Source organism: Pelmatolapia mariae, linkage group LG9 (assembly GCF_036321145.2).
Source record: "Pelmatolapia mariae isolate MD_Pm_ZW linkage group LG9, Pm_UMD_F_2, whole genome shotgun sequence".
NCBI lineage: Eukaryota > Metazoa > Chordata > Actinopteri > Cichliformes > Cichlidae > Pelmatolapia > Pelmatolapia mariae.
Genome location: NC_086235.1, coordinates 13124063 through 13151893, shown reverse-complemented (window position 1 = coordinate 13151893; position 27831 = coordinate 13124063). Strand labels below are relative to the sequence as shown.

Below are 27831 nucleotides of genomic sequence, written 5' to 3'. Positions count from 1 at the left end.
TCTATTTTTTTCTTCTGAAAAGAACTAGTTTCTTTTCTGACCCATCTTTTGTGTTCTCTTCCATTATTAGTTGGGAAGAACTAATTTGGAAAGTGAAGCTGTTCGCGGAGCATGAATTTCAACAAGTAGAAGAACTAAATGAATAAATGAAAACACAAAGGATACTGTAGAATGACCACTCGGTAGCTTTCCTTATAACCTTGCTTTACTGAACATGTGCTCAGCATCCATCACTTAGAACAACACAACAACGGGTACGACAGCTAGGAATAAACTACTAGGTAGCCCTGCCGCAAAAGCATATCATATGGCGTAAATCCGCAATACCCCACGGCTCAATGTAGGCACTAACATAACCCAGTATATGACAGATACTACTTAGCTCTCTGCTTTTGTAATGATCAGAGCTGTGAGTAAAGGTTTGAATGTCTTACTTGGCTAGTTAAAATTCTACTTATGTGGTTAAAATCAGAATAAAGTTATATTAACAAATACAGCATGAAAACTAGTTTAGAGGATTAAACTGCTCCTGAAGAATTTCTTTTTTATTTTAGTCATTTTTACTAGAGTGAGATGGACTTTGTTTTCATTATGAAGAACATTTTCATTCACTATATTTACTCCAATGCCTCACGATGTTTTTTTTCCTTTCTTCTTTTTTTAAACCTAGAATTAAAGGGCTGGATTTTAGGACGCAAACATAAATGACATAAATCTCGCTCATTTCTTGATATGTGTTATAAATAAATAAATAAATCATGGCTTATTAAATGTCGTTTCCCATCACAGTACGGCAGTACTCACGGTATCCATGGCAACTCTATACTTCCTGTTTCTGTTGACTAATGAGCCTCACACTTCCATAATCAGCATACATAAGCGTGTTGAACAATTCAAAATACATAAAAGTAAAATCCATTACGAGGAAGAAGCGAATCAGAGCTGACATCAACCCTGTGGCGTCTGAATGGATCCTTTACTACACTACTACACAAGGGCGTAGATTTGGCACGGACGGAAAGGACACGTCCCCACCAATATCCAGCGATTATTGAATTGTCCCCACCAATAATTTGATCTCTTCGAGTAAAGAAAAACAAACTCGATAGAAAGAAAAAAACGATCTGTCAACGTCTCATTCGCGGTGCAGAAAGAGTTAAATTACGTTCTCTACTGGAGTCCTACCTCATGTGACAAATATGGCCAATGTGATTGGCTGTGCCTTTCTGGGAGCTCTGTTTAGTTTTAGCAGCGGCAAGCCTGCGCTGCGAGGAGGAGAGGAGGGTGGCAGCAAAAAGGAAGAACCTGGATATAAGAAAGTATTTTTCAAAGAAACCTGTAAGTCACTTAAAGTCAAGTTCACTCATAAAATGTGTCCGTCATAATAACGTTACAGGCTATGCTAGGCTTTGGCCCACATCAGTCTAAAATTGTATGTAACCATGAATAAGGTGTTTTGGAACTAATTGCACAATAGGCAGCACTATTAGTTCTCTCAGTCTCAGAGCAGCATTTCTAATTTTGATTGAAACTGTCAGAGAAAACGGAGCCTCGAGCAAACCAGGATATTAGTTTACAGACGCTGTTAAAATTATATGTCTAACGTTAAAATGTTGGTGACACAATAATTTCATTCTAATGGTACTGACATATTCATAGGGTTAATTTTTGAGACAAAATATCATGAGGTAGTCATGATTTTGCAAATATTTCACCTTGTAGTGCAATTTTTTTTAAAATGCACTCACTCTACAAACATTACTGATGAGTCAAGATCTGCACAAATTGACAGAAACACTGAAGCAGCTACACATTTTATTCTTATTGTCATGTATGTCCTATTTGTCAGGTGACAGAAGAACCAACACAAAGCTCAGAGAGTAACGGTGATACAAGATCACAGGTGAAATTGGATGATGACTTGATGGTTCATGACTGTATTTGAAGCACATGTGTGACTGCATGTATTTGGAATGTCTCACTGTTATTTATCAGGTGACAGAGGCAGCTCTGCCATGTTGTAGCTCAGACAGAGGTGAAGAGGCGAGGTCACAGGTGACTGACTGATGATGTGGTGCTATAGATTAACTGGTATTTATTATCATGACAATTGTTAGGCTGCTAATGTAAATTGATTCATTGGTGTATATTTGACAAAGAATCTGAATTGACATGTCTCACTTTTTATATGGCACGAATCAGTGTGTTATTTTATCAGGTGGCAATATGTTCTAGTGCAGTCAGAGGGGAAGAGCCAGGGTCAAAGGTGAGGTACATCAAGCACAGAATAATTTTAATCTGAGGATAAAACGCAGGTACTGAGGCTAAAAGAAGCTTCAGTGCTCTCAGAAGACTAAAAACATGGCTAAGGTCAACAATGACTCAAATGAGATTAAACAATGCTGCTGTATGCCATGTTCACCAGGAGAGACTGGACAGTATAGATGTAAAACAAATATGCCAGCAGTTTATCTCAGTTAACGAGAGGAGAAGGCATGTGTTTGGCTCCTTCACATAGTGGACATTGAGTTGTTGTGTGGGGCACCAGTAGTCCATGTCTGTTGCTGCAACAGTAGTTCATGTTTAGAGTAAAAAATCCCAGCTCACTGATTTGATTGGGGCAATAGTGCCTAAACTGTTGCATGATTTTGCTGAGAGATCTTTTACTTTGTGGTCATCTTAGATGAGTAGTTTTATGGACAAAAACCAGCAGGTCATTCAGTGTTCCCTTAGTGCTAATGTATCAGAGATGTTGGTGTACTATAACTGAAGTAATGTTGTTAAGTCCTTAATGTCATATTTTATTGTCATGACTCTATTTTAATTTTTGTATGATACCTGATTTATATGGAATATGGCTCAAATAAACTAAAGTCTTAAATACTTAAGTAATTTAACATTATATAATTCACATATAAAACTATGAATTGTAATTTTAAATGGTTTAAAAGCATGCAGAATAGCATATGTAGGCAAGTATATTTCTCCTTCTTTTATCAAGAAGCAAAGACAAAAAGGGAAAAAAAGAAAAAAGAAACAGGGCAGGGTTTGATGGTTGAATCATCCGTCCCCACCAATGCCAAAACCAAATCTACACCCTTAATAGAGCACACGAGTTGTACTTTCTGCCGAGAAAGTAAAAGCTCTGCTTCGCGTGACATAACGTAAATGCGAGCCCATGTTTTTCCGCAGAGCTGGAGACAGCCTCCACCTGACCTAACACCTGTGCACAGCTCAGGTAAGACAGAGTTATTTGCTTTAATGAATGAAAGGAGACCTATCTGCACATGATGGTATGTGTTTATTTGGCAAGGCTATTTTTGTATTATTTATTAATTTTTTTAGATGACAAAACAAAACAGTATTTTCTGGGGTATGACAGCTTTCTTTTGGTTTGGTTTAACCCTCTGTTGTCTTAGAATAGAAATTACGCTGATATCATAGAGATATGTGACATTTTCTTTAATAATATTCTGAAATCCGGTCTTTAAATATTTAGATTATTGTTACATAAAAGAAGCAGCACCTGAGTCCCACAGGAATTTGTTACGTGAAACCAGAAGAACAGGTGTGGCAACAACCTGTCTGCTGTTCAAAACAAAAACACTGAGCCGAACGTTCTCACGTTTTTTCTTTCCAGTCTTCTTGAAAAAAACCCAACACGTGACCTGCAAATGTACCATAGTGGGGAACAATAAAAGCAAAACAATGCAAACAATTACAAACATGCAAATGTTTCAACTTCCTGCACCGATAAAGTATTGTGCATCCGTGCTGTCTTTTTGGTAGGAATAAGCAGGAATAGAAGTTGTAGGTTTTTTTTTTTTCCTTTTTGTTCTGTACCATTTAAAGTTAAACCTCTTCTTTTTTTTTTCTTTTTTTTTTACAAAACACGCATCTTTAAACATTTACTTAACTTTGAAAGCTTTAAAACCACTAAAAATAGCAATGATGTTTTGTGTTGAAACAACACCCTGAACTTCACATATCGCTGGGCTTTTTTTTTTGTTTTTTTTTTTTTTAAACCATCCTGAGTCAACATAATATTCAATCTGCCCTGGGTCTAACATGATACATCCTTGCTTTATTTACACAAACACGGTTCATGTAGCAATCAGCCACACTAAAGCTGGTAGAATACTGCCGCTTTGTGCTTGAACTTTTAATTACGTTTAAGAGATTATTATGTCCTCTAGGGCTGTTCGATATAATGATATATATATCGGATGACGATATAAAAACGTCTATCGTTTCATTTTACGCTATCGTTTGTTTCGTGGTGTCGCAAAATAAACTGTTTACGGCAATATTTTTTCATCATTTTGATGGTCACTGTAGTGGCTATATTAATTTCTTAAAGTTCTCTCTTTCTCTTATATTTAATATAACCACACTACGGACAGACAAGCGCCTGTTTTTATGCGTTGTCGTTAGCAACAACGACGGTAAAACCACGGCGTGTCCGCTTGTTTATTTTCCACATAAACCTTTCACAATAAAGCTCAAGATCCTGTTGAGACTTTTCAAAATAAACTGAATCACGTGAAAGATGCAGAGTATTAACGGATGAGAAGCAAAAAAGGGCCGTCAGGTGCTAAAAAAGAAACCTTAGACTCAAACGTTAGAACAGGCTTTTCCCCGCAACACGCTGTGTAATAAATACTCACAAAGGAAACGGCGGCCATTACAACTTATGTCTAAAAATGTATAGTTTCATGTATCAGTTAAAACACTGGACTCTAGGTCCATGACGCCCAGCTGGAAACACTTCACGCAAGTCGAGCTGCCCGAGATTCACAGAATTTACAGAAAATGTTGCATTTTTGTGATTTATATCGTTATCGGACGATAGATGTCTTAATATCGGGATATGAGATTTTGGTCATATCACACAGCCCTAATGTCCTCTGTCCTTGACTGAGTGAGTGAAGCTACTACTCCTCCACATGGAAAGAAGCCAACTGAGGCGGTTCAGGGATATGACAATTTTTTTTTATATTGTCATATATTTTTTTAATTAAAATTAAAATTCACCCCAATATTGACACCAGTAAAAGTTCATCAGATATTTCCCCAGACTTTACTTTTATTCTCACAAATTACACAATATCACCACGGGCATTCACCAGAAAGCTACTGAGCAGACTTTTAATTTAGCTTGATTTTCCAATTCAGCACACTTTGGATATAATAATCAACAGGCTGTGCTTACCTTTATTTCAGGGGCCCCATCCACTCAGTCGACCTCCTAGATCCCGTCTGTCCGTTTGACCACCACTGGACCCTGGATTTCTCCGTCCAAACCTCTTCAATTTTCTCCCCTCAAATCCGGGTCACGGCACCAAAAACTGTCCCGATCCTTTTATTTGAGGTAGAGAACAAACAACCACTGGTCCAGATGAGTTCAGTCAAAACAATGATTTATTGAACACATGCGTGGGGAGATGTATACAGTGACATCATCAGCATAGATCACACTTCAATTTGCTTTTGTATGTCAGGGAATACGCCCCTTCTTGCGTCAGCAGATAATATAACATGCATCAGTTACAGTTAATGATGGTTGGCTATATTTTCTTTGTTGACGACCTTTTAACATACTTAAGGAGCTGTTTTCAACCGTCTTCACTCCAGGTGTTTCCTGTTGCTCTGTTCTCCTCGTACTCATCTCTGGAACATCATGAGCACATCCTGTAACAAAACTGTTGCTGTGCAGGCACAAAATGCAATTGCAAGCAAAATGTATCTAACCTCTTACCTAGAAACTCGTATAACTCTTGTCTGTGTGTGTAAGCGTGTTTGCGTTGACCTTTTCTGTACCCTAAGTCACCTTTCACAATATGTCATCTGGACAGTCCCGCCAGATGAAGCTTATGACCCTCAGAAGACTGAATGCTAACTATTCATGAACACATTTGCAATGTGTATATAAAATGATCATCACTACTTATGTAATAAAAGTTTTCACAAAATGCCACTACTAAAGCTTAGTAAAAAATGATGTATTTACCACAGATGCCTCATGGACGCTAGACATGGGCATATCAAGCCAAATTCTAATAGTACCAATACCAATGCTGCTATTGGTATCGGCTCAGTACTAGCTTCTTTGTTTCTACTGAATTGTGTTAAATAAATTTGTTTTTTGGAAAATGAATAAATATACCTCAAACATGCACTATGAAAAATGTCTGAACCCTTTTGTCTTGACCTGCCTGTTTTATTTATAGCTTACATGACATTTAAACAGACACTGACCCAAAGTGCTTTAGAGACGAACACGTTTACATTCCAGGTCTCGGAAAAAAAAAAAAATCCAAAATACACAAAAACTTGAAGTTGTTTTATGCTGTATTAGCTAATTATTGTGGAGAGTAAAAACTACGAGACACTGTGCTCCCCTACATAAGCTCCCTTTATAGGATCAAATTATTGGTATTGGTATCGGTATCGGCGATCATTAAAAGTCAACAATTTAAGCCAAAACCAATAACTAATAATAACTTATAAGCATTCATAAGCATTATTCATAAGAATAAACTTTAAAAAATGTCAACTTGTGCAACTGTTTACATCATCAGAGTGTTCAACAATAGCTGTAGATTGTACCGCCTGTTAGCTCAGCTGTGTACACAAGGGTTTCATAATCTAGGGTCATTAACTCTGGTCAATTGTTCACTTACCATCTGTTAATACCCTAAGAGTGCTTCGCTTACACTTCACTTACTTGTTCTGCTGCTTTATGTCTTACAAACGTGGGGCAGGGCTGTTTGTTGCCTGTATCAGAGTTACCCAATCAGTAATGATGTGGACATAAAGTGATGTGAAAATCTATCTGGCCCCTTCCTGATTTCTTAGCTTTGCATATTTGTCACATGTAAATGTTTCAAAGCAAGCTAATTCTAATATTAGTTAAAGATAAGTTGAGTAAATACAAAATGCACTTTATAAATTGATTACAGTTGAAACCCCCCCACAAAAACATGCGATGATTCCCAAGACTTCTGGGAAAATATTCTGTGGACTGACAAGACAGAAGTTGAACTTAATCTTGTGGCTTGTTACAGCTGGTAGAAAACTAACAAAGCATTTCACAAAAAGAACATCATACCAACAGTGTGATGGTATGGGCCTGCTTTGCTGCTTCAGGACCTGGACGACTTGCTGTAATTGATAAACTATGAATTCTGCGCGCTACCAGAAAATTCAGAAGGAGAATGAAAGAGTGGGCCAGAATCCCTCCACAGTGTATGAAAGAGTCATTGTCAGTTATCACAAACTCTTGATGGGCGGTTCTTGCCGCCAATGGTGGCACAACCACTTAAACAACTTTTTTTCCACTTAATAAATGAAATCACCATTTAGAAAGGGGATTTTGGTATTTACTGCGAATACTTCTTAATAGCACTGTAACCCCTGCTGCATTAAACTGCAAGTGGATAAAATGGATGAGCTGTAGGTCCATCTCCTGTATAACATACCTTCTGTTATATTCTAAAGGAACCATGTCTGCTGTCTACCTTCTCCTCCTGCTGGTCCCCGTGATTTCGGCTCAGACCTTTCGCTTTGGCGCCTGTCCCACTCCAAAGGTGCAGTCCAACTTCAGCCTTCAGCCGGTGAGCACAAACAATATTCTGCATACTTACAAAGTAAGCAAAGAGCTGTACAGAACTGATGGCTCATCTTTATTTACAGTACCTGGATAAGTGGTATGAGATTGAGAAGCTGCCCGCTTCTTTTGCCAGAGGACAGTGCATCGAAGCAAATTATTCTGTAAGGAAAGATGGGACCATCCGAGTGTTGAACTCTCAGGTTGTGTAAGTAGTAAGCAGTAAAGAGTGATTAATGACTGGATTTTACACCTGTGGTTTGCAACTTGTGGATTGCTTAAGTAGCACAGTTTACTTAAGGAAATGTAGTAATAATAGACTGAGCTTTGATACAAGTACAATCCCAGAAGTATTAGAACAAACATGCATTTAAAGTAGGAGCAAAGGCCAAAGTATTTATTATGTGGTTTTTTTTATGTTTAGATTGCACAATAATTATTGATCTTTAGAGGAAACACCACTTTAATTGTAGCAGGTGATAATCTGGGAATTAATTTTCATTATTTTCCTGGAGGAAGATTGAATTTCTCTTGTAGATCCCATAAGTTTTACAATACAGGTCACGCATAAGTATCATATTTTTGCATTATAAATAGAATAAATTAGCTCATTGTACATGTACAAAAAAAACTGTGAAATATGAATTTATCGAGTATTAAACTTGCCATTATTTATTGCTCCTATATAACTGTATATATTGGATTTTATACCTATATTTACAGACTTTATGCTGTAGCTGTGTATTTGCTGTATCAATCTTTACATCACTGGAAAACAAACAAACAAACAAAAAAACCTTCCACCAAACACACCTTGATATTGGTGACAATGATAGGTGCTTTTATCCCTGCAGGGTGTAGTCTAACCTTTGCTTGTAGTGAAGTTTTGTTTGACTTGTTCAGGGTGTGGATTTAAGGTGTACACAAAGCACTTTTCTTCTTATGTATTGTACAAGGAGAAGAAAACAAACCTGAGTGACATGGCTGACATCTTGATCCTGAACTGTTGACTGAAGGATTGGTGGTGGCACACCTCATGTGGCGTTTGCCTGTTATTACACAGGGTACCTAGTCATGCTCAATGTTGTTGGCAGAAGTTTGCACGATGGGAAGTGACAGAAAAGTGATTTTGTCTAATTTGTGGTAACAAATAATTATCTTGATGAACTCATACAGCATCTTTGTCTCTCAGGGGTGGTAAAAGGGAGTTTTCAGAAGGGACAGCTGTGGTTCCAGACCCACAAGAACCAGCCAAACTTGGAGTCGCCTTCTCATATTGTAAGTATTTTCTTATCATCCCTTTTAAATCATAAATCCAAAGTGTAGTAGTTTAAATATTCACCTTACAAGCAAAAGATCTGAGGTTTAATTCTAGGAGGGTTTGATGTTGTGTCAGGAAGAACTACTGGTTAAAAAACCTGTCAAATCACACAAGTGGAGTCGGCTGCTGTGGCAGCCCTTTGTGAATAAGGGAGCAGCCGGAAATAGCTTTAGTGCAAGTGACATAGATCAGTATTCAGTATTCTGCTTTTTCTGGATCACAGAGAACCTTTTTTAATTCCTTAGAAGATTGAGATGTTACTGCCCTCTCAGAAACAATTCAGTGTAACTTATTAATAGCCTTGAGAATGGCAGCGATCAATGGATTGCAATATCATCCAGTGCTAAGTGTCATCCATAAATGTCAAGAGATTTATTCTAAATGACACTTCTTCAGCTAAGAGTCTAAGAGGACAAACACACACAGACGCTGCAGCATTTACTTGTATACAAGGGCGATCACAGAACGCTCACACCAGAGTGGGGACCCTGTGATGCGCGCTCTGCTCTTGCACTTGTCTTTATTTATACACAAGAAAAATGAATACATTTGACGTGAGCATGTGCGTATGTGATTGTGTGTGTGTGTGTGTGTGTGTGTGTGTGTGTGTGTGTGTGTGTGTGTGTGTGTGTGTGTTCGAGATCAGAACTGCTTGTTTGTCTTCTTACTATCGCTGTGAGAAGACTCAGATACAAATATCAGAACACGTGTTATGAAGAAGAATCAGTCCTGAACAATGAAAAGAACAATCAGTTCTGAGCAAGGAAATGATCATCATGCAGCATTCTATCACAAGCAAACTTATATCATTAAAAGCTTATACTGACTAAAAAATACAATTTTCTATTGACATTCCCTCCTGTTGTCAGTATAACCTTTAAGTGAGATATCAGTATGTAACATCTTGTTACACATTTTCTGTCACATCATCATTAATCACACAAAGTCTTCACATTCCAACAGGTCGGGATCATCATCATCATCATCATTTGTCACAGCTATGTATGCAGCTACAGTGGAAACTATTATGCGGTTAATCATGAGTTTTAGACATGGCAGGATACATGTTACAAAAACACAAAATAAAAGTAAAAATACTCCAACTCCGATGAGTAGTCTCTTTAGCACCTGTAGCCAGGAGCCAGTGTAAAGCCAAGAAAACCAGTCACTTGTATTACTCACATAGTCCTGATTTTGGGCCTGCTGGATCTGTCTCAAGGCGTTCAAGGCATCAGTCATGTTTGATGAGTGTACATTGTCTGGTATGTAAGTGCAGCAGGTGTTGTTGAAGAGGACGCAAAGACCCCCTTTCTCTGCCAGAATCATGTCCAAAGCTACTTGATGTTGCATCACTGCGATCCGTAATGCATTGATTTCCTGATTCTGCTGTTCGTTGATCTTGCATGAAGCGTTCAAGAAGAGTCCAAAGTGGTAGTCCAGAGTTTCGATCCTCAGCATGTTTTTTCCGGTTCCCACCCAGGGGAACAATGTGTGGAGTACTTTCTGTCCGGTAGTCCACAGTTTGAATTCCTCGGGTACGTTGCTTCCCCATATCGGGTCATGTGGTTGAAGTTCAGGGAACGTAGATCTTTTTTTTTCGGCGTGCTGTAGAAGTGGTGTTTACTGCGGTCATCCTGAAAGTGTGGTCTGACAGGAATACATGAGCACATGTTCCTGTCCAGCCTGGGGGCAGTATGAAATATGCCCGTTGTCCACATAGCTAGGCCATTCCTTGCACCCAGTACGTGCCGTTAGAAGGTCCACTCATATTCACATGGCCTGCAGTTTGGACACAGTTTGTCGTGTTTCCAACAGGTGTGTTACCTTTCTCTTGTTGATAACACATGGAGTGGTTCTTCCCTGGGAGTTGGTCCAGAAACACTGGGAAATGGATGGAAGTATTCCCGTTTGTCACGTTGAAATCGATCCAGAAGACCCCATACTATATTCACCATATAGTGTGGGGTGTGTCGATGTGCTAGGCATATGAGAACAGACATAACAGTCTGTATTTGCAGATTCCGCCTTGGTCCTGTCGTGGATGTAGCGGTACCAGGCATTGTTCATCCAAGGGTGTATGTGGTCTTGTGTCATGTCTCTTAGGTGAGAGTTGTCGTGCGTCCATCTTTTCAGTCTGCCTCGTGGTTCAGCTGTTGTTGGCGTCAGCTGGGGTCCTGTAAGGGTGAGCGTCGTAGTCAAGGTAACCAAGAGGGTCCACCTTCCCATGGTTGCACACAGGTACGTCACACCTCGCACTTGGTTGCCCTAGAGTTGATCAGAGGCTGGAGGTTGAAGTGCGAGCTTACCCTACGGGGGCCCAATCAGCACTCCTCCCTCACCACTGTATCCAGGAGGGTCTCTCCGCTATTTTGCAGGCAGTTGGAGTGGTCAGAAGCACTTGGTATGGACCCTCCCACCGCGGCGAGCTCCAATTTTTCTTTGGAGTACTCGGACAAGGATCCAATCACCTGGCTTCAACCTGCAAGAGATAGGTGAAAAAGAGCCTTGCGGCAGTTTATTGTTCAAAACAACTTCTCTGTTTGTCAACAATTGAGTCATCCAATCTGCCAGAGTGGTTTCACGGATTGATTTATCTATTGGCTCGCTAATAACTGGCAATGGAAAAGGTCGCCCATGTATAATTTCAAATGGGGACAGTTTGTTATTTCCTTGTGTTATTCTCATCCACATTTTGACTAGGCCTACACATTCTGGCTACGGCCTGCCAGTTTCTTCCATTGTTTTCCTGAGCCTTTGTTTTATAGTGCCATTTGTTCTCTCCACTAATCCTGCACTCTGTGGATGGTAGGCACAATGGTGTTTTAACCTGAAACCTAGTGCTTCAGATACTTTGCTGATCACGTCATTTACAAAATGGGTTCCATTATCTGATCTTATCAGAGTAGGAATACCATATGTTGGAATGAAATGGTTGCATAGACACTTTGCAACTGAGATTGCATCTGCTTTTTTTCACTGGGTAGATTTCTGGCCATTTTGAGAAAACATCTATAATTACTAGAGCGTATTTTGAGCCCTGACACTCATTCAATTCAATGAAGTCCATGTGAATTGTATGAAATGGGTGAGGTGGTGTAGGAAAATGTCCTCTTTTTGGCCTTAAGTTACCTTGGGTATTGTGTTTTTGGCAGGTCATACATATTCTCACATATTCTTTTGCTGAAGTTTCAAAATTAATAGTGTAAAATTGTCGGTTTCTAATAAGGACCATTCCTTGGATCACCCCTCCTGATGAGCCATGGCTCAAAACCATGGCTCACTAGAGCGGCTTTTTATGTAATGATTTGGGAAGAATGGGCTTTCCTGCTATTTTCAATATGTCATCAGTGTCTAGTACTGCTCCGTGTTTTAGCCATTGTTTTCTGTTCTTTAGGTGATGCTGCTTTTTGTTCGTCCTGCAGTACAGACAGACGAGTGGTGTGATTTTCATGAGTTGTTAATAAGACTGTGGTTTTTATGGCTGCTGGTTTTTCAGCTTTGTCAGCAAAATTGTTTCCCTTTCTAATGTCAGAGTCATCCTTCTGATGTGCTGAACATCAGAAGCAAATTGCTAAATGTTGTATCACATGACGAGTTTTCTCCCATGTAAACAGATGTGTGCCATGATAAAATCTTCCTCCACACACTAGAAACAAGAAACTAATTTCACCCCTATGATACATTTTATTCACTTATTATATAATCCAGTCATTTTTTCAAAACTAGTATCAATCAACTAATTTGCATATCAGCTCATAATGCGCTAAGTTGATAGGTCAACAGAAATGCACGTGCAAAGAGAATTCCCTTCATACAGTAAATTACTTGTTTTGCATCAATCAAACAGAAAGCATTCCACAATTTATTGTATTACCAACTAAATTTATTGTCTGATTACTGCTTGGTCATACCAGACTCTCTCTGTCTTTATTTATTCTTCTCTGTTTTCACAAACATTTCACCTATTGTCAAGCTGAAGAGTTCTATAAGGAAATGTGCTACTAGCAGTTGTGAGATTATTATGCTGTTATATATTACATTATACCTGTAATCAAAATGAGTGAATCATGATACTGCTGTAGGCCACATCATACTTCTTGTGTAATCAGTATGTAGTTTTAGTTTGCATCATACTCCTGAGTTAAAAGAAGAATGTGAAAATCATTAGATTAATTAGATAGGGTGGTATTATCCTATACTGCTGATTTACTGTGAGTGAGTTAGACTACTTCATGACATTTCATACTGCTGAGTTATAAAGAGACTATAAAGAGACTAGTCAGGGCCCTTTTTTTTTTTTCTCCCCCATTGTAGAGACAACAGAGCACATTGCACGGGGGCAGAAAACAGGGAGCCAAGGTCATAACTCAGGCTCACTGACAGAAAGAATGTAAATGCTCAGTTTTGTGGCTGTGGCGCATTTTGTATGGCTTCTTTTCTTTTGTTTAGTATATTTCTGCCTTCACCCGAGAGGGTGTACCCTAAGTATATGCCTTCAGGTCTCCACAATTAGAGTTCATTTAAAGATACCTTGTGGCCTTAACTCAGCCAAGTGACGTGACACAGCCATAGTATTTTGCTTACACCCTTCCTCTGTGTGGCCAGTCACTAAAATGTCATCTACGTAAAATAGAAACTGTCTCTGCTGGCAGGAGGCAGGACATCATTGATTTCTTTAAAGCTTCTGCATAGAGAGTGGGGCTGTTTTGAAAACCTAGTGTAGGTGTATCTCTGTCCCTCAAAAGTGAACCCAAACAGATGTTGTGAGCTAGGATGCAAAGGCACTGAGAAAAAGGCGTTTGATAAATCTATAACTGAGAACCATTGTTCTTTTGGGGTGACTTGATTTCATTTATTGCTCGTAGATCATGTACCAAACGATACTTTCCAGTATTAGCTTTATTCACCACTTAAACAAAACATCACTCCTTGTTTGCTTTATTATTATTATTATTATTATTATTATTTTAAATTCTCCTTTCTCAAAAACAGAAAATGAAACTGTAGTTGTTCTTGGCTGAGAAACACAAACCCCCCCCCCTTTTTTTTTTTTCAGGACAAGAAACTAAGTTTTAACTTTTCTGCCTTATCACCTAAAACAAAGTAAACAACCCAGCTCTCAGCTGGCTCTGAACTTATCATCATCAAGGTCGCATGGTGAGAGCTACTACAGAAGTCACAGTACTCCTCACTCAAGCAACACGTCAAAACAAAAAAAACAAAAACAAAATTCAGCACACTACACAGAGAACAACTGAAGATGTTGTTCTTGTTTGTTCTCCTTGAATTTTAGAATAAACTTATTACATCTGCATTAGTAAATCATATGCCTAATCATTATGTGTCACTGTGATCCACGAGTGTGATCACAAATTTAATTAATTTTCAAACCAACAAAACAAAACAAAACAAAAAACAAAAAAACCAAAACAAAAACAAGTTGCCGATGGCATCAACGTTTTATACACATGAGTCAGGATGCAAAAAAAAAAAGCTGCTGCCAAAGACAAATCAGAAGTGTGAGGGAAAAAACTGAGCCCACAGACAGTTGCATGTTTGAGCTTTAATAGCTGTTCCCCTCCCTCTGATGTGTTCTCATGTAGCTCCTGCTGTAAAAAAGCTGTAGCTTTAGCTGTTGTATACAGGTTTTAGCTTATTAGTTGTTAGTATAGGTGTGCTCTATATTTCAGCAATGTCTCATCTAGGATGACAGGTTTTCAAGCAGGTCAAGTGCCTCTATGCACTTACTTGGTTTAGATATTGTCTTTATTTTCTTCCTCTCATATGTCATTGTACTGAATTTGAGCAACCTTAAGTTTGATGCAGACTACTTCTAACAATTATCCACCTCACATCATAATTGACTAAGGTGCCTCTTCATATTAATATTATTTCATTATTAATGTTATTATCTCTTTATATAACAGCAATAGTGTATCACAATATTTATTTATATTTTATTTGCATCCACCAAGGGCTGAGGGTGATCTGCAGTTTCACCCTCTCCCAAGCTGGAGACATTTTCCTTTTCACACACTTTCCTTGGCTGAACAATGACACAACCTTAATATATCTTATGCGTCTCTCTATTTTATTTAATATGTGTTTGTGTGAATCATTCTGTTCATTCTGGGCATGGTCTTCATCCCAACTATGTGTCATTGTTAATACCAGTTTACAGGTTGTTATCCTTGCTATCATCAACTTGAATACATTACAGTTAAGTATTGTATTCAACTATTTGACGGCTACCTCTAAAACCAGTCTAAACACAGTTCCTTTTGGCGAACTTAAACCTATTTTGTTACGAAGTATTTGACGGCTACCTCTAAAACCAGTCTAAACACAGTTCCTTTTGGCGAACTTAAACCTATTTTATCTCAGTTCCTTTTGGCCTTTTGGCGAACTTAAACCTATTTTACTTTGTCAAAATATTTCAATTTGTCGAAACGTATTTTAATTTGTCACGAAGTAATTTTGGCTACTTCTAAAACCAGTCTAAACGTATTTTACGTTTCTTTAAAAATAGTGTTTCTCACCCTCAGACCTCTCACTGGTGGTTCGGATCGCCAGACTGAATCCCACCGCCGTGGACCAGACTAAAACCACCGGCCTGGACCCGAATTTTACGTCCCAGGTCTTTACGGCCTCGTCTAAGAGGGCTGTGTACAGACTTCGGTGCTGGCTTCCCACGGCGTCGGGAGTCAGTGCTGGATCCTGGAACAGAGTCACAGAAAACAGTTCTGATGTTTCTGCCTCGGCTACGAAGGACCAAAATAAATGTCAAGAGATTTATTCTAAATGACACTTCTTCAGCTAAGAGTCTAAGAGGACAAACACACACAGACGCTGCAGCATTTACTTGTATACAAGGGCGATCACAGAACGCTCACACCAGAGTGGGGGCCCTGTGATGCGCGCTCTGCTCTTGCACTTGTCTTTATTTATACACAAGAAAAATGAATACATTTGACGTGAGCATGTGCGTATGTGATTGTGTGTGTGTGTGTGAGTGTGTGTGTGTGTGTGTGTGTGTGTGTGTGTGTTCGAGGTCAGAACTGCTTGTTTGTCTTCTTACTATCGCTGTGAGAAGACTCAGATACAAATATCAGAACACGTGTTATGAAGAAGAATCAGTCCTGAACAATGAAAAGAACAATCAGTTCTAAGCAAGGAAATGATCATCATGCAGCATTCTATCACAAGCAAACTTATATCATTAAAAGCTTATACTGACTAAAAAATACAATTTTCTATTGACAATAACACTTCACACTAGGACACAAACCACCTTAGTGCAAGCTGGAGATCATTACTCAACGAGTCAGCGAGATAACATATTTAAATTAGAGACATGATCCTGAGATGATCCTGTATCCTCTGTCAGACTTCTACATATAGTAAAGGGGCAATGAGGACCAAGATCTCACAGCAGCTGTATGGCTCATTAAACCTCATATTTTGTTTTTTTCCCCCTGTATTATCGTAGGAATATAAAGGGCCTTGAGGTGACTTTTGTTGTTATTTAGATTGAATTGAATTAAATAACAACAGACCAGAAACTCCCAAAGCTGAGTCCAGACATGTGGTGAGAATCTTCTCTCTAGATCTTTGATGTAGATCGTCTCACAGATGTTGAGGAACGTGATCTCATGAACCTACATCATATGATCTAGGTTCAACTGTAGTATCCAGATTGTAATTTATTTACCTTCAAAGGAAAATTTGTTTTTTAATCCAAGTAAATTGCCCACTGAAAACTAAATCTCTCTCTCTCTGTACAGGCTGAAAACTGGATGCTTTTTAAAAAATTACAAATTACCACAATATTTTGTTACATTACATTTAATTAATATTTTCTCTCTCTGTGTCTTTGCTATTTGTTACCAGTTACACCCTATGGCTCATACTGGGTATTGGAGACAAACTACACCAACTACACCATTGTGTACTCCTGCACAGACATTCTGCGCATATTCCATGTTTACTACGCCTGGATTCTCGCACGGTCACCCTCCCTGCCTCCAGAGACGGTGCATTACGCCAAACAGTTGCTGACTGATAAAGGAATCGATATTTCCAAGATGACTCCCACATATCAGAACTGTGGAAATATCTAAGAACTAACAAAGAGCTGCATTCATTAAAGACAGTTTTTCTTTTTGTAGAACTAATTATACATCCCACCAGCCCTTAAATCACAGTATATCTGTTACATTGTTGCTTCCTTTTATTTAGTTTATTTCTTTTTTTGTTATTGTTTTCATCATTTTAATTTTGGTATTTGATTACGAAGTGAATATATTGAAATTATATTTTGAGATAAAGCTCATTTGATAATTAAAACATTTATATAGTACATATTCTTGCAAAGAATGAAAAACTACATCAATAAAAAGTCATTATTTTGGATATGAATTAGTCAATGAAAATAGCAACATCATTTTTGTACTCTATCTATAGTGCATCTTTTATTATTTACAACAACAATGAAGCTTGTTTTGGTGATGGAAGAAAAAAGAAACTGTGGAAATGTTCTGTTTAAATTAAAGCTACATTCAATAAACAGTTTTTGGCCTCTATTCATTTGAACTGGAAATAATCCAGTGAACATACAGTCCTGACTCACAGTGATGTAACAGATGATGTTATGTGCAACTTTAAACACTAACACCGCTGAGTGGGTGACAACATCAACACTGTGTGGTGAAAAAGAAGGTGAAAAACGATAGCATAATCTTCCCAGGAGTGGACATTGCAGAAAATTCACTCCAAAGCCAGACGGCATAATGCTCAGAGAAACTGCAGAAAAACAAAGAGCTACTGAAATTCCAATTAAAATATTTTGAGCAATAATGCGTAACATAAGGAGAGCCTTCCTGGAAGCTTTTGTGTGAAACAAGAAGAAGAAGTGTGGCATCACGTGATTTTGTGCAAAGATAGAAAGCCCACGCACAGAGATGAAGAGATTTCGAACATTTCTCTTTGCCTCTTTACCTACTTTTACTACTAAATGGAGAAAATGTGAATAATTACAGGCATAAAAACATTTTTTACTAACTCACTTCATAAAATAAGACTGAGAATAATGTGGGCTTTACTGCAACCCTTAAACCATTTAAAATTGTACATAATATTTCCTACAAACAACTCCTCTACCTTCAACACCAGACAGTTTTAAATAAAATTAGCAACTATTCACATATACCTTTTGTTTGTCATTCTTAATTCAAAAAAAAAAAAAAAAAACCCTAAATAATGCAGGTTAGAATGATAAAGAAAAGAGCGTATCTAAAATATGTCAATAAATGCCACCAGGTAGAAAATTTTCCAAATAAATAAAACAAACAAAAAGCAAAGAGACAAAACAACAACTAATTTTAAAGACGCCATTAAATTCCAATGTTTCAAAAGAAATATGAATACCTGGTTCAACCACTTACATTCATTGACAAAAAGTCCTCAATTATGTACAAATTTAAAGTTGTTTCATCTGGTTTGTTGCTTGTGTACAGTGTATTACTTCTCTAAAAAGGTGATCCCCTTATTTAGTGTCAGAATGAGGGATATTGTATATTGTCTGAAGCCCTGTTGAGCGACATGTTTGTTTTGTTTTGTTTGATTGGTGTGTCACAAGTGTTACCCAATCAGCACTGACATGCACATAAGCCCCACCTTGTTAATAAGACAATGGACACAAAAGATGAGCTTTAGGCACACTTGTGCAGCATAACTTCACACAGTCTTCCCCGATCTCCTGAAGGAACCATGTCTCCTGTCTACCTTCTTCTCCTGCTGATCCCTGTGATCTCGGCTCAGACTTTTCACTGGGGTCCCTGTCCTACTCCAGAAGTGCAGTCCAACTTCACCCTTCAACCGGTGAGCACAAACAGAATAATTTGTTTGGTTTACTTTCTATGTATACTCAGTATATATAGAGATTGATAGAACTAATGTCCTGCCTTTGTTTGCAGTACCTGGGAGAGTGGTATGAGATTGCAAAGCTGCCTGCTTACTTTGCAATAGGAGAGTGCATCCAGGCAAACTATTCTATGAGGGAAGATGGGACTGTGCGAGTATTGAACTCTCAGGTGTTAAACACACTGAACAAGTAAGTAGCGATGACCGGACTGTGTGCTCCTTTAGCAGGGCAAAATATGTCTTTAACTTCAGATTTTCTCCTTGCCTGCTGGTGTGACAGATTAGATAAGGAGACTCATACTAGCCTGTCTCGTCTGTGTGGTAGATTTAAAACGCTGGGAAATGATAGAAGAGTGATCCTGTCTTTCTGATTTGTGTTATTGTTTGAATGAACAAAGAATTAGTCTTTTAATATAAGTGTTGTGCACATATTTGTGTGTCTGAGGAATGGGACTAGGTGGTTTGTAGAGGGGACAGCAAAAGTTATGGATCCAAAAGAACCAGCCAAGCTTGGAGTCCAATTCACATCCTGTAAGTACCTGTCTTATCAACATCTTTCATGACATTTATAACATTTTCTTTTTTGCTTTTGCTTCTTTCTAAATTTTTTTTTAGAAAATTCTTGTAAGGATGATTAAGCTCTTAAACGTTGCTGGCTTCAGTAATAGTAGCATTTAGCTTAAAAAATGATTTATATTACATGACTTATATATATTATCACTATCGTCGTGGCTGTAGCCTGTTTTGTTTATTTCCACATCATCTATATGCAGATGATACTGTAATATATATATGTGAAAATCTGACATGAATTTATTTTCCCTCCCATAGAAAATTGTATTAATTTGTGAATTTTTGTCTGAGTATCTGTGTTTTTTGGTTTCCAGTTCTTCCCTACTCTCCATACTGGGTTGTGTCGACTGACTACACCTCCTATACTGTGGTGTACTCCTGCACAGACATCTTTAAGAGATTCCATTTCAACTTTGCCTGGATTTTCTCACGGTCACCCACCTTGCCTACAGTAATTGTGGATTATGCCAAAAAGCTGCTGATTGAAGAAGGAATCGACATTTCCAAGATGACCCACACAGATCAGAGATGTAGAGTATAAGTGAGGTCTAACAGAGATTCTTTAGAATTTTTCTTTCTGAATATTTTATATCAGCTTCTCAGTTTATCTGTATTACTCTGTTTCCTTTCAATTTTGGCATTTGTTCAGGACCTATACCCACTACATTAAGGTATTCATTTAAGATATAATTTGATTAACAGAACAATGTTTACTTATTTACAATAGTCAGTGAAACAAGCTGTTCTTGTTCATGAAAAAAGTATAAAGCTTCTGTATAAATTAAAGTTGCATCCATGATTTAATTTTGTCTCTTTTTATTCTGCTGCTGAACCTACATAGCCCTGATTCATAATCAAGTAGTAGGATAAATATTGTAGTCTTAACTATGAAAAGTCTTTAAAGTATTCTGCCTAATATATCTCATGTAAAGGTGGAAACAATTTTGTGGATATGTGGCAGGCAGAGTGAGGACCCAAGTGCAGGACTTCGGAGACAGACTTGAACTTAACACAGCTTTATTGCTGGACTATACGAACTTAGAGACTTGCATACAAAAAATATGACTGGCCCAAGGAGGTACAAACTAGAAAACAGCACACACGGCACGAGGGAAAAGGATATGATGATATAACAAAGAACAAAGAAAAAGTCACCTATGTGTGTATTTAGGGAGATGGAACACAGCTGGAGAAAATAAGGCACATGTGAACTAAATCAGACTAATGACAGGGGAAGCAAAACTGAACATGACACACAGCACAAGAGACTATCAAAATAAAAGAGAAAACTAAAACTGAGACTAAGACTAAACACATACACTTGATAGACCAAAGTAAACACAGAGGCAAAACTGAACACAGACAAAATGTAACAGAAACAGAGACTAGGCATGGGGAACATAGGAGTACAGGAAAAACTTAAGGATTACTACCAAAGAAGACTAAGAATAAAAAATCAGAATGACAACCTAACCTAAGCAAAGGTAATATTTAAACTGAAAGCTAGAGCAAAGTCAAACAGAAAAAATCAAACAGAAAACTGAGTACAAACTGAGTACAAAACATCGAGGTCATGACAGCTAGGGTTGCTTGTTTTTTTCTCTTGACCTTGCACTGTCATCGTGATTGTCACGTGTTCCGAAAAAGTTAAGTTAATGTCATGTGGTTTGTGGTCACGTATCTGTAAAACCTTAATACACAGAGGCAATTAAAAAAAAAGAAAATAAAAGCCATGTCTGAAAACAATCAAAGGGTGCATGTGTGACAAAGAAAAACACAAAAAACAAGTGCACAAATGCCTGACAAAACGTCTCTAGTTCGCACATAAAGTATCTGTTCCGAAGAAACATGTATGCTTGTTAGATATGGAATGTATTTGTTTCATGTTGTTAGACTGCTTGTTTATTACAGTCCTATCATAACAGTACACAAAAAATATGAGATATGGCAATGCAACACTGTAATCTGCATCAAATTGAAAAGTTATCAGAGGCAGACAGTGCAAAGCTCTCTCCCAGCAATAATACCAATGCATGATCAAAGCATGCCGGTGTGTGCTATTATGTTAAAGGTGTTAGAATCACAATATCATAAAGATCACACCGTCTCATCTACAAGAATAACAGCAGCAAAGTCTGTGACTTTTCTGTACAAAAAGCCGCGTGTGCATGTGTTTGTGTGTGTATGTGTGTGTGTGTGTGTGTGTGTGTTTGTGTGTTGTTGCTTTGCTCGTGCTTTGTGATCGTTGACCTCTGTGTGTTTGTACTGCAGATTCACTGGCTTTATGTTCTGTTCATGTGAAGAGACTGAGCAGTGGGAGACTTTGTACATGGTCTGTAGGCTGCTTATCCAATCAGAAAATAGAAATAGTAGAGCCATATCTAGAGTCTACCAATAGCATGCTCATGTTTTGTCAAGTTATTCATATGAATCAAATCAAACTGCATAATGATAAAGAAGCATTGACACATGGGGCCTGAATGAATGAAAAACTTTGTCCCTTATCACAGTGACAGTGTTTTCATAATCCGGGCACGTGCACATGTCAGCCACTATGTAACAGGAGACGACTCGTGCAGTCCGAGTGATGTAACCTGAAGGCTGACCTGTGTTTGTCCAGAGAGCTCATATACTCAGTTTCTACCAGCCTCCACCAGATAACATCGGTGAACAGTTTAGGTAAGAGAACTTTAAGAGCTTCAAATACGCCAAACTGTTAAAATTATAGTGTTTGATGTTATTCATTTAAATGCATTTTATAACACAGTGTTTTCTAAATGTCAACTTGTGTTTAATTTAAGTGAATGATCCCCAATTAAAATGCTTTTGTTTTTGTTACATAGGGCACCTGCATGTAGTCGAAAGTGATTGTGAAACCATCAGAGCTAGTGTCGCAACACGTGGCCTGAGCAATGGAAAGATTTTTGAATTTTTTTTCCTGGTATCTAATTTAACAAAACCATGACCTACATAACTACCATGTGTCATAACTACTACAACTAAATAGGGAACAAGTGAAACAAAAATTATTGCAGACATAAATATTGCACATCAACCGACTTCATAACTTTGTAACATAACTTCTGTAATCTCCAGAGGGAACCATGTCAGCTGTCTACCTTCTTCTCCTGCTGATCCCTGTGATCTCGGCTCAGACTTTTCACTGGGGTCCCTGTCCTACTCCCAAGGTGCAGTCCAACTTCACCCTTCAACCGGTGAGCACAAACAGAAAAATATATGCAGAATACAGTAAACAAAGTGCTGTAAAAAACCCCAAAACTAATGGCTTGTCTTTGTTTACAGTACCTTGGAAAGTGGTATGAGATAGAGCGTCTGCCTGCTTATTTTGCAACAGGAAAGTGCATAAGGGCAAACTATACCATGAGGGAAGACGGGACTGTCCGAGTACTGAACTCTCAGGTGTTGGACCACCAGAGCGAGTAAGTAGTGCAGTCCATATTTTCTCTTTAACTTCATTTTTTTCTGTGTGAGGCTTATGTTGACCCTGTTGGTAGTAGCACAGCTCACATGGAGTCTGACTGTAGGCCTCTATAGGCCTCTTCTCATGCAGAGTGATATTCATTGTTGAATTAAGAGATAACTACTTCAAAGAAATCTTTATAACTGTATTTGTGTTCCTCAGGGGTGATGATAGGTGGTCTATAGAAGGTACAGCCAAAGTTATAGACCCACAAGAACCAGCCAAACTCAAAGTCAACTTCTCACCTCGTAGGTACTTTTTTTAAATCATCCCTGTTTATATATTATAAATACTGTTTTTGCCACCTTTACTAGTCATTCTTACTCACTGTGCTTTTTTTGTACTTTTTGTTCTTTTTGTTTTGATTCTTGGTTTCGTAAGAATAATTATACTCTTAAAATAATTCTACACCGAAGAAGAAAGGTAACATTTTGCATAACTTATAGACTTTTCAGTCTTCACTAAGACAACGTTCATATCTCACCTCATAGAAACAGTTTATATGTAAAAGTTCTACCAAGATGGTATCACAAGATCTAGAGATCACTTAACAAACTACACCTAGAAATTCTTGGCTACACCTAAAAATTGTTTCCATGTGAAGTTATGAACAGAGTCTGTGAGAGAGGTCAACCTTAGCAAAGTTCAGTTCCCACAAATAACCAGAGGTGGCAAAAGCACAGCCATTCTGTACTTAAGTAGAAGTACATATACTAATGTTAACAAATACTCCAGTAAAAGTTAAAGTACTAATTCAACTTCTTTACTCAAGTAAAACCAAAATAGTACAGGCTCTTTAACGTAATTAGAGTAAAAAATAGCTCTTTGGAGTAGGTTTCTATTTTGGTGCAAAGCCAACTGGACCTTGTGCCATATCAACATAATGATAAAAATAATATCAGTAGATGGGAACACAAACTTTGGTCTAACTTTGAAAAATTTCAAATTATACTCAGCTTGAATCTGAAGAAAAAGAAGGAAAATCAAAAATACATATCTATTTTCTGTTGTCTACATTGTAGGAAAATGTGTACAGTCAGTTAAAGTGGGAATCAGGGGGAACCCTAAAATTGGATGTAATGGCTCAGTATAGGGAAAAGAATCATGACTCACAGTAATTGCTACTGAGAGCTCCAGTAGATTTTCTTAGTGTAGAGACTGTGATCAGCTTACCTGGTGCTCTTGGTGGATGTACACAACTGAACTGAACAGGATGTAAGCAGATGTTTCATCAGTTGTCCTGGCTGATTTCCAACCTCTACACTGACAGTACACTGTTTATGCTGTCTTTTTTTAGATGGTATAAAGTTAGTATGAAGGTGGAATTCATTTAATGGATCTAAGCATCATACACTAAAATTCATTTGAATCTCTGCTACACTTGATGCAACCTAACTCTGGTGCACAGCGGTTGTGGTTACATAGTCAGTCACACATTGTTCTTTACTGTAAATAAATCACAGTACAGCAAACTAACCTGTTTATCCTTCACTAAATGCAGTATTTTCATGCAACCTTTAAATAGCAGCTAGTCTGCCTCAGTTTGTTTTGTAGCACATTTCACAATTAAGAAAAAAACAACATAATGTCATGTGTCCAGCCCCGGTATCTTATTTAAAAGACATGAGGACTTATATGTAAGCTTTACATTCCCAGTTTATCAAATCCCACACACACCGTCCCGCTTTTAACCCTTGATGTCTTAATGTCACTGATATCAAGTAAATATGTAAAAGTGTTGTATCAGCAAATCTTCTTCTGATGAAAATCTTAGCCCACTTCAGTCATAACATCACCAAGACACCTGAAAGGGTTCATGTTTGACTTCACAGGAAGGGCTTGTACATTTAAAGTTTCTAGCAGAGTTTACTGAACACCTCGAAATTCTTTTTATAACAGTAATGAACAGAATCTGTGACATAAGGCATCCTTGTCAGAGTGCCCAGGCCAACAAGTCTGACTTGTTGCTTGATATTGCAAACAAAACTTCTGGTTCTACAGGAAGTGAATATTTCATAACCAAGAGACCTAGTAAACCAAACTCCCAAAGCACCCATCACAAAAAGCCCTGCTGGACACTGTCAAATCTTTCTAGTCTACAAAAGTCTACAAAACACATGTAGTGTAGATTGGTTGGGAAAGCGTCCATGCTCCCTTGAGTATCCTTTAGAAGGTAAAAAGCTGGTTCAGTGTTCTGCAACCAAGACAACACCCACATTATTACACCTGAATCTGAAGTTTGACTAATGGGTGGATTCCCACTCCAGGACCTGGGTTAGACCTTCCTGGGGAGGCTGAGGAGCGTGATCCCCCTGAAGCTGAGCATTCCCATTTATTCCTTTTTGTTGAAAAGAAGTCTTGGAGTTTGGAAAGCCTTCTCTACAACAGCAATACAGTGTTGCAAACATTTTTTTTAATATTCTGCATAGAAACAAAAACATTTTAAGGAAAAATGTCACTTCTCAACCTGAAAACTTGTCCATTAACTAACAGTTAGAAATGATTCCAACACTCTACTATTGCTCCAAAATTGCAGGTTCCTCTGTTCTATATTTATAATACCACATGTTATGTTGCAGCAGTTTTACTATGTAAATACATTTATAATCTAACCTAAGGGAAATTTTATTGTTACCTTTATTTTCCATCTTTCTGTGTATCTTTTGTTTTGTCTTAGTAGATATTTTCTTAAGAAGCACTTTCAATGATCAGAAATTACAAAAGGGAAGAAAAGTAACCTTTTGCTTCACGTGACACAGAAGCTTCAGTTTTTAAACTCAGTGACACAAGTGTTGTATCAAAATGCAGTCTGGTCATTTTTAAGCCTTGATGAGATAAACAAAAATTCCCCCCAACACAATAAAGTTTTCATAAAGAGGGAAACTGGCTAAACAGAAGCATGTTTATTTCTCCTTTAAAGAGCCAAGAGCCTGTGAGTATTGACTCACTATTGGAGCCAGCCTCAAGTGGTCATTTATGGAACCACACCTGTTTTTTAGATGTTTTCATTGAGATGTGATGGCATATCAAACGTTAAATATTGCAAAATATCAAATATTTACCCATTATATAAACGGGTGTTCCAATTCATTTCTCTTATCTTCTGTTTTATATTTGTAATATTAAACAGAGTATTATCGCCGATGAGTTCTACTGTGTAAATCAGTTCATAATCGTCCCCATAAAAAGTTTATTGTTGTCTTTAATTTTTTTCTGCATGTTTGTGATTTTTTTGTTCCCAGTTCTTCCGTACGCTCCATACTGGGTTTTGTCAACTGACTACACCAGCTATACCGTTGTGTATTCCTGCACGAGTGTCTTTGGCAGGATGCATTTCTACTTCGCCTGGATCTTCTCCCGGTCATCCTCCCTGCCTCCAGAGACGGTACGCAACGCCAAACAGGTGCTGATTGAAGAAGGAATCGACATTTCCAAGATGACTCCCACAGATCAGAAGTGCAAGGATAATTAAGAACTGATGGAGATGTTCGCTCACACAGCAGGTGTGGCCACATTTGATGATGTGCTAAGATAAAAAGAGTAGCAAATATTGAACATGCACTCACGTGCATTCAATCTGAGGAATGATGTAGGTTGTTTTTGGTTCGGTTGCTCATAAGTTTGGACATTTAAAGTGCTGTTATAGAAGCCTGCAAACTCTCTGTATTCAGACTGAGTTATATACAACTAGCACTAAGCACATATGAATAGAATTTGTAATTATTTATCTACAGCTTTGTTTTGATTCTTGATTAATTCTTTTTTTTTTACCATGTTTAACTGACAAATCCCATAAATAATAATATGAAATAATACAGATTAGAAAAACTATCCATCCATCCATCCATCTTCTTCTGCTTTATCCGGGGCCGGGTCGCGGGGGCAGCAGCCTAAGCAGAGAAGCCCAGACCTCCCTCTCCCCAGCCACCTCCTCCAGCTTATCCGGGGGATCATCAAGGCGTTCCCAGGCCAGCCGAGAGATATAATCTCTCCAGCGTGTCCTGGGTCTGCCCCAGGGCCTCCTCCCGTTGGGACATGCCCGGAACACCTCACCCAGGAGGCATCCTTGTCAGATGCCCGAACCACCTCAGCTGGCTCCTTTCGATGTGGAGGAGCAGCGGCTCTACTCTGAGCCCCTCCCGGATGGCTGAACTTCTCACCCTATCTCTAAGGGAGAGGCCAGCCACCCTTCGGAGGAAGCTCATTTCCGCCGCTTGTATCCGCGATCTCGTTCTTTCGGTCACTACCCACAGCTCGTGGCCATAGGTGAGGGTAGGGACGTAGATCGACCGGTAAATTGAGAGCTTCAGTTTTACACTCAGCTCTCTCTTCACCACGATGGACCGGTGTAGCGTCCGCATCACTGCGGCCGCGACACCAATCCGTCTGTCGATCTCTGGCTCCCTTCTCCCATCACTCGCGAACAAGACCCCGAGATACTTGAACTCCTCCACTTGGGGCAGGAACTCATCCCCGACCCGGAGTGGGCACTCCACCCTTTTCCGGCTGAGAACCATGGCCTCAGATTTGGAGGTGCTGATCCTCATTCCCGCTGCTTCACACTTGGCTGCGAACTGTTCCAGTGCGAGCTGGAGGCCATCACCCGATGAAGCCAACAGAACCACATCATCCGCGAAAAGCAGAGACGAGATTCTGAGGCCACCGAAGTGAAAGCCCTCTGCCAGTTGGCTGCGCCTAGAAATCCTGTCCATAAAAATTATGAACAGAATCGGTGACAAAGGGCAGCCCTGGTGGAGCCCATCACCCGCCGGGAACGAGTCAGACTTATTGGACTGCGAACCAAGCTCTTGCAACGGTTGTATAGGGATCGAATGGCCCGTAGCAATGTGGCAGACACCCCACACTCCCGCGGCACCTCCCAGAGGAGCTAGAAAAACTAGTGTAATATAATATATAATTTTATGT

General features: G+C 38.7%; 3 protein-coding genes across 3 annotated transcripts; all 3 read left to right on the top strand.

The window, feature by feature from the left end:
* Positions 1–3189: 3189 nt before the first annotated feature.
* On the top strand, positions 3190–17050 carry LOC134634123 (apolipoprotein D-like). Its single transcript, XM_063483190.1, has 6 exons — positions 3190–3238; positions 5224–5371; positions 7501–7616; positions 7696–7817; positions 8802–8887; positions 16821–17050. The coding sequence occupies exons 3-6, from the start codon at positions 7506–7508 to the stop codon at positions 17048–17050; spliced, it is 549 nt and encodes a 182-aa protein (XP_063339260.1). The 5' UTR covers positions 3190–3238; positions 5224–5371; positions 7501–7505.
* A 1648-nt stretch (positions 17051–18698) lies between these two features.
* On the top strand, positions 18699–19965 carry LOC134634122 (apolipoprotein D-like). The gene is made up of 4 exons (XM_063483189.1): positions 18699–18809; positions 18905–19023; positions 19297–19382; positions 19739–19965. The coding sequence occupies exons 1-4, from the start codon at positions 18699–18701 to the stop codon at positions 19963–19965; spliced, it is 543 nt and encodes a 180-aa protein (XP_063339259.1).
* A 2563-nt stretch (positions 19966–22528) lies between these two features.
* Positions 22529–26377, top strand: LOC134634845 (apolipoprotein D-like). The gene is made up of 4 exons (XM_063484257.1): positions 22529–22639; positions 22728–22846; positions 23068–23153; positions 26148–26377. Exons 1-4 carry the CDS (start codon positions 22529–22531, stop codon positions 26375–26377), a joined length of 546 nt encoding a protein of 181 aa, XP_063340327.1.
* Positions 26378–27831: the final 1454 nt, after the last annotated feature.

Bases quoted from the DNA above. Each gene is read 5' to 3' on its own strand.
- LOC134634122 (XM_063483189.1), top strand. From the start codon at position 18,699: ATGTCTCCTGTCTACCTTCTTCTCCTGCTGATCCCTGTGATCTCGGCT. The intron at 18,810-18,904 runs GTGAGCACAAAC...CTTTGTTTGCAG, and splicing joins CCAACTTCACCCTTCAACCG to TACCTGGGAGAGTGGTATGA. The intron at 19,383-19,738 runs GTAAGTACCTGT...TTTGGTTTCCAG, and splicing joins TGGAGTCCAATTCACATCCT to TTCTTCCCTACTCTCCATAC.
- LOC134634123 (XM_063483190.1), top strand. From the start codon at position 7,506: ATGTCTGCTGTCTACCTTCTCCTCCTGCTGGTCCCCGTGATTTCGGCT. The intron at 7,818-8,801 runs GTAAGTAGTAAG...TTTGTCTCTCAG, and splicing joins GTGTTGAACTCTCAGGTTGT to GGGTGGTAAAAGGGAGTTTT. The intron at 8,888-16,820 runs GTAAGTATTTTC...ATTTGTTACCAG, and splicing joins TGGAGTCGCCTTCTCATATT to TTACACCCTATGGCTCATAC.
- LOC134634845 (XM_063484257.1), top strand. From the start codon at position 22,529: ATGTCAGCTGTCTACCTTCTTCTCCTGCTGATCCCTGTGATCTCGGCT. The intron at 22,847-23,067 runs GTTGGACCACCA...TGTGTTCCTCAG, and splicing joins CGAGTACTGAACTCTCAGGT to GGGTGATGATAGGTGGTCTA. The intron at 23,154-26,147 runs GTAGGTACTTTT...TTTTGTTCCCAG, and splicing joins CAAAGTCAACTTCTCACCTC to TTCTTCCGTACGCTCCATAC.